We start from the raw sequence: 11,746 nt of genomic DNA, 5'->3' as shown, positions 1-11,746 counted from the left end.
TGAGGAGAAGAATATACCTACAATTTCAGAGTTTTTGTCTTTGTGCAGGACAAATCATTTCTTATTTCACTTAAACAGAGCCAAAATGTATCAGTGAATCTCATACTTACAGTATCATTGTCCAGGTCAGCTAAAACTACACTCTATTAGATAAATAACTCAGTATTTCTCCTGAAAGGTTGAATAGGGTTTGTAAATAGGTTAAACCTTTTAACAGTTTCTGAGTATCATAAGCGTCTTTATTAAGTATATTGTCTGAAATGTAACCACCTGTTAATCTGGAGTAGGAAACAAATATCATTGTGCGAGTGCACGATTCATTGCTATTCTCTCCTGTGTCTATTCATCATAAATTGATCACCTATAGAGGAAGTGCAGCAAATCCATTTTACACAAAGCAAGTAAGATCACTTTATTGGCCATATACAATTTCTTGGATTAGGAATATGTCTTTTCGCATACCCCAACTTGCTCTCCATGAGACAAACAGACACACAGACATATAAAGTTTGTAAAGTTTTATATACTGAACTTGTTGGAATAATAAGCTTGAACCTGACTAGAATAATAATAATTGGCTTATTAGATTCCATGTGTTTTTAAACTGCTTCTCAGTTAAAATCCCTGTACAAATGCTGTTTTTATGTGTAGAAGAAAGAAGTGCTATAAAGAAATGAGGATGTGCCTTGCAGTGTCTTCTCCAGTGAAATGATCAATTGCAGGACCCCATTTTCTTGGATTGCATTCCAGATGAATGTAGAAAAAAGTGTCTGGGTTGCACCCCTGTGATGGATAAAGGGTGGTGTAATCCAGGAAGCAGAGCTTCTAGTGAATTAAATCAGCTGACGGACTCTATCTCCCTCTGTGCAGATGGAATGAGCCTTTGGTGCACTTACACTGGAGCAGGCTTCTGAAGTCTGAATGCCGGAGCAGTTTAAGAAAGACTCACACACAGCTACAAAAGGGGACTAAATTAAGCCGGGGAGGATAGCATTGAGTGACTATGGCTTCCAACTTTAATGACATAGTGAAACAAGGATATGTGAAATTTCGTAGCAGGAAGCTGGGGGTGAGTAACACTTGCTGTCAGCATGGCTAGTAATTGCTTAAGCAGCTGGATTTTTAAAAAAAGGTTTTTATTGTTTTGAGGTTACTGTCCTTTGTGTGTTCCAAGAAATAAAAAAGATGAGAAAGAAAAAAAGATCAAACTATTTTTAGAGGCAAGGCTACCTTTTATCCTGAAAGTAACTTCTTACATTTGTTTTAATATTGCTAATTGAAATTGCATTACTTAGCTGCTTACTTCTCTGTATGTGATTTTTGTTGTTTTAGCTAGGTTGTACAGTAAATGTATGAATTGTATATGCAAATATTTCAATCTAAATGGCATGCTGTCTGCATCATTCTGTAAATTCACATGCACATTTTATACTCTCAGACTTATTAGAAACTTCCTCTTGCTTTTCAAAATACAGAAAAAAGTTCATTTTGAATGAAACATTTATATGCAATATATTACTGTATATTACTGTATATTATATTATATGAGCCCACTTCAGTATCACTTACTGTATGATGCTTAGGTAAAAGTTTTTTTTTTAATTTAAATGACTTGTTTTACCAGAGTTGATGTGGTCACAATCAAAGCAAAAAAGAAAAGTAAAAAAATACGGACAAATTCAGTAACGCTTTGAAACTAGAGCCATTGTATGTCATTTTTGAGTGATATGGGCTTTGGTACAGTTGAAATTTCTTTAACACATTTGACAATATTCCTGAAAAGAATCATTTTGGCTGCAGCTTGTATTAGGATGATTTATTTTGGTGCCTTCCTGTCTTGTAACGTGCAATTAGGTCTGTTGCTTTGTTTCAGAGCAGTGATGTACGATGCACAGCTTCAGGTTAAAAGAAGTAAATGAGAGATGTTCGTTCTCATTACCAGGCACAGTGATGATGTGCTACGGTAGTTCTGTTGTAAAGATTCAGCAATACTGGCTCTAAGCTAGAGTCTGACTAATTTTATCAGAAATCGTTCCCATTAGAATTTAGAAGCAATACAGAGATATAAAACTGATAACTTGCTACAGTATAAACAAGTGACTTTTTAACATGGGATTAAGTTTGCACAATAATAATAAATACTTGTTTTTGTTTGATTTTTGCATTTGTACAATGTTTTTAATCATGCTGATGAAGGCTGCTAAGGAACACTCTACAGCACTCAATATACTGTACAAGTTAATAAAATAAACAATTGGAAAAAAATAATTATTTTAAATATCTAAAACCAAAACCAACCCTTTTTATCGCCTGAAAGTACAGTAATACGTCAACCTCAAAATTATATTTTTGGTTACACAACAGAATATTTTAAAACAGATTAAAAATTAAAAGGCAACTTTCATCTGTGAACTGAAAGTGAACGTGGGCAAAATAAACTGAAATGTTATTCTTTATAAACCCAAATAGAAATACATAAACTGCACTTTCAGTTAAAACATTTATAGTGATTACTTCATTCATTCTAGAATGATTACTTTATTCTAATTACATAATGAGATACATGTACTGTAAAATTACATTGCATTTATGTTGTGTAATGCCATGGTATCACAATTTAGGTACTGTACGTGCTCTATGTACAGTAACTAATTCTTAAATGCAAAGTACAAAGGGTACAATGTAAAGTTTTACCCTTTTACAATTTATCATTCTATGAAGGTCCAGTATGCAGGTATTCAGCATTAAATGCATTATACTACAGTATATACACCACTCACATCTATAATGGCACATTGACCTGTTTTGAATATTGAATATTTATCAGTTTAAAGACCACTTATGTTCCTTCTAAAAAACATTAAATAAAGTGTTGTAGGTTTTGAGATTGTTGAATGCTGACATATGCTAAGGAAAATACGTATCCACTTTTGTAATTGAAATGATTTTTTATCAATTAAATGTAACTATGTGGGGAATTGTTGTAGGGGTCAAACAAAATTGAGGACTGTTGCATTTTAGGTGTACCAATCACAAGAAAAAATTGTTAGTATCCCCAGTTTTTATTTTGTTGAACTGCATTGCTTACAAAAAACTCTGTGTGCCACCACATTTGAAACTTCATCGGCTGACTCCATAGACTTCCTGTCTCGGTTCTTTTCTGATTAAAAGCATATTAATTTTTTATAGAGAAATAACTGCATAATTACAGTAAGGGATGTCATTTAACAACAGAAAAAAACAGTGCTCCAAATGCGAGGGTAATTGATCTCTAGTATGCCCCATGTACAGTATAGGTTTATGACTATGCATGCACTCTATGCAGTAATAGACTAGTGAGTGCATACAGAGTAGTGTTAATACATTACAGACACACTGACTGAGTGGTCACTGCAGTAGAAAGAAAATGTGGTTAATACCGACCCACTGACTTACTAGACACTCCAGTACATTAACACTGCACTGAGAGAGAGGGGGGTTCATACAGACACACTGACTAGACACTCCAGTACATTAACACTGCACTGAGAGAGAGGGGTTAATACAGACACACTGACTGGACACTCCAGTACATTAACACTGCACTGAGAGAGAGAGGGGTTCATACAGACACACTGACTAGACACTCCAGTACATTAACACTGCACTGAGAGTGAGGGGTTAATACAGACACACTGACTGGACACTCCAGTACATTAACACTGCACTGAGAGAGAGGGGGGTTCATACAGACACACTGACTGGACACTCCAGTACATTAACACTGCACTGAGAGAGAGAGGGGTTCATACAGACACACTGACTGGACACTCCAGTACATTAACACTGCACTGAGAGAGAGGGGTTAATACAGACACACTGACTGGACACTACAGTACATTAACACTGCACTGAGAGAGTGGTTAATATGGATACTGATTGCGTACTGCAGTACCTTAAACCTGAACTGAGAATGAGAGGTTAATTCAGTACAGGGTGACATTTAACCCATATGAGGGGATGTTATATTCTGTTATATTTTTATATTATTAATAATACTTTAAAATAAGAATTTAGACTATGTTCTATGAACCATAAAGCAAAATCTATCATTTTTTAAGAAATCATGTTCACCATTTTAATCATGACTAGTAGCCACTCATTCATATAAACACAAATTGAATTTCCTGGTGTTTGAAAGAGTGAGTGCTGTTAATTCTAAACTCAGAAGCACATACTGCATGCTAACCAAGGCTCAGAAAAGAGATCAGATTAATTTAATCCTTAAACGTCTCCCTTGGCTCACACTTTCTTCTAGTATAGATCTTGAGGTTCTTTTGTAAGCATACAATGCATACCACAGTGTAACCGTACTATTTGATAGAATTACTAGATTAGTCACCATATCCCACGCCCAGCATTCAGGAATTCTGACCATTCCCAGAGTTTAGCTGAAAGCAGTGGATGGTACAGTAGGTTATGTACTGTAGCATTCAAGCTCTCTGCTAGAGAAACTTCCTCCCCACTGAGAGGGTCTGTATCAGTGTCTGTTTTTAATTTTTTTTTCTTCAAATTTTCACTTTTGTAAATGTTTTGAATACTATTTCTCAGTGTGGGGGTATAATATGCTTGATTTGCCCCTGTTCGATACCACTAATCCTTTCAGGGTTTTTCCAACTTCCTGCCTACTTACCATCTACCCTTCTTTGTGATTTTTAGATACATTTTCCTACAGGTTCAGTCATCTACTTCATTCCCTCTTTCCACTATTTCTCATTCTCTGCTTCTAACTTTTGCTGGCATACAATTAGTCCCAGTTCCTAATTTTCTGGCCCATTAGCTCTGCTGCCTGAGCTCAGCGTCTGTGATCAACAAAAATGTCCTACATTGGGCCTCAAGTACAGGCGCCCACTTTTCTCAACCACACAACTCCCTACTGGTATCAATTCTGTTTTTTTGTCATTAATTAATTTCCTGAATCCTATTATTTCATGTATCTAAATCTCTGGGTGATTTTATTTAATGTGAAAGCTTTGTTTTGGTCACTTGCCGAGGCCAAAAAATTGCATTTCTAGTTTTAAACTTTTAGAAAACGTTTTTTTTCTATAATTTTCTCCTTTTTTATAATTATTTCTCTCAACTTTAAATGCAGTACCTTGAATAGTTACCTTGCTTATTGTTTACTGGGATTAACAATAAGCTGGCAGCCATATCACCCTGCAACTCCCAACTGGCAACCCACTGAAGCTAAGCAGGTGTGAGCCTGGTCAGTACCTAGATGGGAGACCTCCTGGGAAAAACTAAGGTTGCTGCTGGAAGAGGTGTTAATGGGGCCAGCAGGGGGTGCTCACCCTGTGGTCTATGTGGGTCCTAATGCCCCAGTATAGTGACAGGGGCACTATACTGTAAACAGGTGCCGTCCTTTGAATGAGATGTAAAACTGAGGTCCTGACTCTCTGTGGTCATTAAAAATCCCCCTCTATGATTTGGCTTCATTACTCTGCTCTCCTCCCCCACTGATCGCTATTGTGTGGTGAGTGTTTTGGCGGACTATGGCTGCAGTCACATCATCCAGGTGGATGCTGCACACTGGTGGTGGTGGTGGGGAGTGTAAAGCGCTTTGATTGGAGTGTCCAGAAAGACACTATATAAGTGTAAGCAATTATTATTATTACTATTATTATTAATTAGCTAGGCAGCCCAGCACCCTCCTGTGGCCTCCTGGGTACTTGCAGGCTTGCAGTGGTGTTGGTGTGGTATCAGTGTGGAGTTTGTATATTGTATATTGTCTAGGTGCTCCAGTTCCCTCCCACAGTCCAAAGACATACTGGTAGGTTAATTAGGTGCTGGGAAAACTGGCCGTGGTGTGGGTTTGTATGTGCCATGAGATGGGCTGGTGTCCTATTGAGTATGTATCCTGCCTTGTGCCCATTGCCTGCCACAACAGGTACCTGCTCCCCCACAGCCCTGTGTTAGAAAAATTGGTTAGAAAACGGATGGATGCATGATTTTTGCTGTTTCCCTCTTATTTTGCGTCTTCCCTTCTTATTGTGTTTCATAGAAAAATGTTATTTTGTGTAGATGCGATGTGTTCGATCTTTCAACTTAGTATCTGCATTAGTGAGTGTGGTGCTTGCTTACCTCTTCCCTCATAAGGCAGACAATCCTCACAAGTCATTATAATTTTATCAATAAATGCCATCCACAGTTATATTATTAATACAGTACATACTGTACATGAAATATTTAAACTCAAAATGTATTACTGTAGTATTCAGTTACTACTGAGTAATATGTGCATGTGTGTTCTAATTGTTTCCAAACACTAACACAATTTTACACCACAAACAGAAATACAGAAAACGAGTTCATTAAAATGGTACAGATATTTTTCACCAGGTTGTAGAAGAAAGAAAAATGCACAAAAGATTTTGTAAAGTTGCACGATTCCCATTCAGGAAAAAAAGAAGTTGCTGCACAAGACGCAGATAGCTATACAGTCCACAAATGAAATTAATTATATCCTCTCGATACATCTACAAAGGATTAACAACCCCTTCTGCAATTCAAAGTGGAGGTTCACTCAACACTGAAAAGTAGAAAAAGAAAACCAGACGGTTTTGACTGTAGAGCCCTTTTCAGGTATAAAGTTATAAGCCTCCAATGAATGTAAAAATGTGCATATGTTCTGCCTCTTCCAAGGGATGATGGTGTTTCATGTAGATCAATCAGACAAATGGTTTTCTTGAGAATGCACATACAGTATATACAGCATATCTAAAGAACACATATAACATAATAATAATGTATAGCATAGATCATACCGCGTGGCAGGAGAGCAGACTAATTGAGCAAGGTAGCTAATGATAACTAATGATGTGAAAATAAAAACTGCTTCCTAAAGTGAAGAAGAATGGCAATGCACACATGCCACAGTCTGCTGCAAAGTGTGAAAGTGCTATTTAAATACCTCTTTAGAGAATAGGCTATTTATAAAACTTTAGTCTAGTTCTCACTGCAGTGCCTGGAGCCTCGGGGAAGGGGGGCAGAATTGCTCAATGAGAGTCACATCAGGAGGGTAAAAGAAGTGACCTTTACCATTCGGGACTGCGTCGCATGAGCCTGTCGAAGTATACATGTGTACAGATTTTGGTACCATGCTGACAGAAGAAAAATGTGTCTTATAAGCCACTGTTTAACACAACTCTCTTGACGATGAAGAGATGCATGGGCAGTAAATCTCCAGTATAATGTACAGAGAACTGCTGAGGTAGACAGGGCAGAGTTTGTTAGTATGCTAACAGCACTGCCACGCTTCTTTGTTTTTCTATGAGGTAATGGAATAGACGGGTTCTAGGGTAAATATTTATATGTGTGTGAGGAAAAGGCAAAAGAAAACAAAATTAATGGTGTTTGATAAACCGTAGTTTGAATGTTCAGCATCCAAGTCACCCTGTAACCTTGAACTAGATCCTGTTTCTTTGGTTCTGGGTGTTTAGGAGAAGCGCAGAAGCCAACAGTCTAATAATGGTGAGAACCAATAAGAGGCTGTATGGTCGTAAATACATTTATCTAATTGAAAAGTACACTGCTTTAATTTAATGACAGCCTTTTTCAAGTTATTATTACTGTACTGGTCTGGTAGGTTCATTGTACAGTCTGCAGGGCTGCTGTTCTTAATGACAACAAAGAAACGCACCAGTTGCTGTTTTGAATTGAGGTGAAAGTAAGAAACTGTATACAGTACATGCCAAGGAGATCTAAGGTACAGTAATATCGGCGATCACTGTAATGTTGGTTTCCTCGAGAAACAGAGAATTAGAACATCCAGTTGCATTCTATGTCTTCCCCTAAAAGAATAAACATAGGAGAAATATGCTCGCGTTTTCTAATTGTTTTGTCCTACTGTATACAGGTTCGCGGTGGAGGTGGCGCCTATCCTCATAAATAGGATACACCCTGGATATGATGGCAGGGCAGACACAGACACCTGCACACATTCACACGTACAGTGCAGTAGCACCAATTTTCCTACAATTTCCACCAATTAACATACAGTACCAGTACTGGGAAAACCAGAGCACCCGGACAAAACCCACGCGAACGCGGGGAAACGATACAAACTCGACACAACTCCAGAGGCACTAAATATGGGGCTTCAGTGCTGCAAGGCAGCTACAGTATGCTAACCACATTGACCTTGCTGCTCCCCGTGAGAAATATGCTCTGCAGAAACAGACAACACGCTGGAGAAGGTTCTTGAAATGTAATGGGGATCTCTTTACAGCCAAATTCCTGATTAATGGAAAAAAAACAATATGTCTTTTGTCTCGTAAAAAATACAGATGGGATTAATGAGACCGATATGCCTCACTAAGAAAATAATATAACTTGAAAAGATGAAGCATACTGGAGAGAATATAAACAACAAATACAAAATACGTGTTTTGAACTTCAAGGTCAAAAACCATAGAGTAAGTCTTTGATTTTTGTCCAGGATGCGATCCTGAAGAGTGTGACGTTATTCAAAACGATGTTTTACAGACTTAACATTTACATTAATATTATTTACACGTCATAATGTGTGGATGCGTCAACCAGAAAAGATTTCCGTCCAACATCACAAAATTACCGGATAAATACATTACAGGTAAAAAAAAAGGTATTACAGCATCAAATAGAAAAAAAGACATACAGTACTTAAAATAACTACTAAATGGACAACTTATAAGTGCTTTATTTATCAAAATACGGTTATGAAGTAATTTAAAATTTTGACATAGCATGAGCATGGCAGGAGATTTAACACTGGCCACAGGTTTTTTAAAAGAGCGGGTCAATTGATATTGGTAACGATGATAAAGTAGTTGGGCTATCTTCTTTAAGGATGTCCGTAGCTTGTTTGACCAAGATGAAAGTAATAATAATAATAACTTACACTTATATGACAGTCTTAGGGTGGTAAGTTGCTACAGTATGTTGTAAAAGGGTGTAGATTGTTCAACTGAAAGTATGTCACTCACTCAACTAGCACTTTAAGTACAGTGAATTTGTACTTACTAGTACTCCGTGAAACTGAGGCGAGCGGGTGAATAACAGAGGCGCCCGGGTGTTTCCAGTTTGGCCTGAAGTCTGGTGCATTTTCGCTAAGCGAAAAGTGTCTGTAATTTATGAGCTATGTTAATGCAAAATTTCAAAATCGGATACCTATTGATACTGTATATTCTATACCTATAGGTATATCTGTAAGGTTAAAAAAAAACGTTTGATTTTTTTGTTGTATTAAGAATGGGTTTCAAACGATCTACTGTAGGCAAAATGAAAATTAAACCTGACGTGTTTTTGTTTAAAACATAAAAAAAAGAGAATGGAGAGTGAGAACTTGTTACCGGTGGAGTATTCTGGTTCTGTCTCCTGTGAGCAAACCTTAATCTCCATAGTAAATTAATTAGGAAAAAATGGTGTCTTTAACATTTAATGATTTCTGTTACGTTATATTTACCAAAAGTATTGTATGTCTACTTGTTCAGAAACATTTGATCATCACTTAAATAGCTGTAAACTTTTAATTCATACAGCAAATCTAAAATAATTTGACGAACATCTAGTGGCTCAATAATTAGTATGGTTGTACTGCTCATACTGTAAATTAGAATGGTCACAACTAGTACTTGGAGCTATTTGTGAAAAACAAAACACCCAAATCAAGAACCTCTCATAATTTAGTAAATGAAACATTGATTTGCTGTTTTATATACAGCACAGACTTATTCTACCAGACACACGCATATAATCCCTCTCTCGCTTTCTATATGCAGTGCTTTACAAAAATATTCACTGCCTTCAGTTTCCACGTTTTGTTACAATGTGAACTTGCCATCACATTGTTTTCAAATAGAACTTTCTATTTGGAATCTTCTTAGTTTACTCCAAAGCTTTAAAACACTGATAACATGTACAGTAAAAAGATTTTAAGGTCGAATAAAGAATTATCTATTTAAGTTTTCATACAGTATGTTTTATGTTTTATTTTCTTATGTTTCATATGTTTTGTAGCAAACACCTTTGCTACAAAAGATTTAAATCAGTTCAGCTGCAATAGAATGGTTTAAAAGCTACTGTATATCATAAACTACATCACTGAAAAATTAGTGCAATGGTCTCTACTGTATGTGTGAAAACAGTGATTTAACTTCATTTCAGAGTTACTGTAAATCACTCTGAAATGAAGTCCAAACAGTATGTCTCTGTATGTTACCTCAGGTACTGGAGATAATGAATTTCAAACACAAACATTTCTAGTCACACAAAAAAATCACCATGTCAACCAAGGAGCTTCTAAGAAAAGTTGGAGATAGAGTTAAAATTAGAGAAGTACATATCAGGGGGAGGTTACACTATTCCTTTGAGTGTAGTGAAGTCGTCACTAAGAATGTGTATCATACTGCCCAGAAACCCTCTAGATCAGGTGGTCATCCCACACTGAGCAGCCAGTCAAGCAGGAAACTAAATAACGATGCCACTGTACAGCCAACAGTGACTGAATGATGGGAGTCATTATTCATATTGTACATCAGTGGTACCCTTTTCCCTATATAAAGTTGCCCTGTATCGTTGAATGGTAAGAAAGAAGCGTTTACTGTACTGAAAAAGACCAGTCTTAATTCTTGTATGAGATACAGTATACTGCAGCCATGTTGCAAAAAGTAAAAAGACAAAATAAAAACTCATCTTATTTGTTTTAAATGCAAAGAGTTGCATCTGGCACAAGCCCGGTCAAAACCATCTCTACGGTCAAGCATTGAGGCTGCAGTGAGTATTTGATTTTCCATAAGTGTTTTGGGAAGCATTAATGCAATAATGCACACATATTTGTATGATTTCAATATTACAGTGCAGTGTTCAATATTTTGTAGCCTGGATTTTTCATCCTAAAAAGATATTTTCAATATGTACTACTTAAGAACATAAAAACATCGCCTCCTCTTGCTTGTAACCTTTCTTATGTTTTAAGTTGTTAAGAATGGTAAGAATGTAAGAAAGGTTACAAACCCAAGGAAGTTATCTGATTCATCAAGAACAGTAGCTAATTATTTCAAGTACCTCATCCAGTCGTTTCATGAATATACAAGCAGGATATTGGCTTTAACTTCATTGCTGTCAAGCTTATTCTACACTCCCACATGCAGTACCTCTGGGTAAAGAAATGCCTCCTGTTCTCTGTTTTAAACTCACTTCCATATAAGTGGTCACTCTGGCTCACTCACATGTGTAGCTATAGGTGTTTTGGAGTGTTTGCAGTGTTGCAACCAGCAGATTTTCCATACAGCCCATTGTGATTCTGGGTATTTTTCTTTTCAGAACTTCACCTTGTTTGTAGGTTATCCCTGTACATCCCTGTCAAAATACAGAGAATGTGGACTAAGGTAACCATTAAGACTCTGTGTACAAGAGAGATAACCTCAGGCTATGCTGGCTTTTTAATTATCCACATCTTGTGCCCTGTGCTATATACAGTATGTACAAAATTGATATATACAGTAGGTACATACAGTTTAATTCTGAATATAATTTAAACAGATAATGTCTCTTTGAAATCTTTGTGGGCATAATACAATGTACAGAAATGCCTGAACTAGGATGTGCAACTCATTTCATTTCTGAAAATATCAATTGTAGCAAGAAATTTCATAAAGACATAAAGCGTCAGCTGAAATGTGGAGCATCTCACAGCCTCTTGTGATTAAGCTTTTTAACAAGAAAATCG

General features: G+C 36.7%; 1 protein-coding gene across 3 annotated transcripts in view; it reads left to right on the top strand.

Annotated features, from left to right (window-relative positions):
• The first annotated feature begins 852 nt into the window (after window positions 1–852).
• The window catches only part of dok6 (docking protein 6), a 106,370-nt gene continuing 95,476 nt past the window's right edge, over window positions 853–11,746 (top strand). For all 3 annotated transcript variants that reach the window (XM_088642204.1, XM_088642202.1, XM_088642203.1), the window contains exon 1: window positions 853–1,069. In XM_088642204.1, the coding sequence (XP_088498330.1) occupies window positions 1,004–1,069 (66 nt within the window). In that variant the 5' untranslated portion in view covers window positions 853–1,003. The remainder of the gene's footprint in view (window positions 1,070–11,746) is intronic.

Source organism: Lepisosteus platostomus, chromosome 8 (genome assembly GCF_059453375.1).
Source record: "Lepisosteus platostomus isolate fLepPlt1 chromosome 8, fLepPlt1.hap1, whole genome shotgun sequence".
Taxonomy (NCBI): Eukaryota; Metazoa; Chordata; class Actinopteri; order Semionotiformes; family Lepisosteidae; genus Lepisosteus; species Lepisosteus platostomus.
This window is presented reverse-complemented; position numbering and strand designations above follow the sequence as displayed.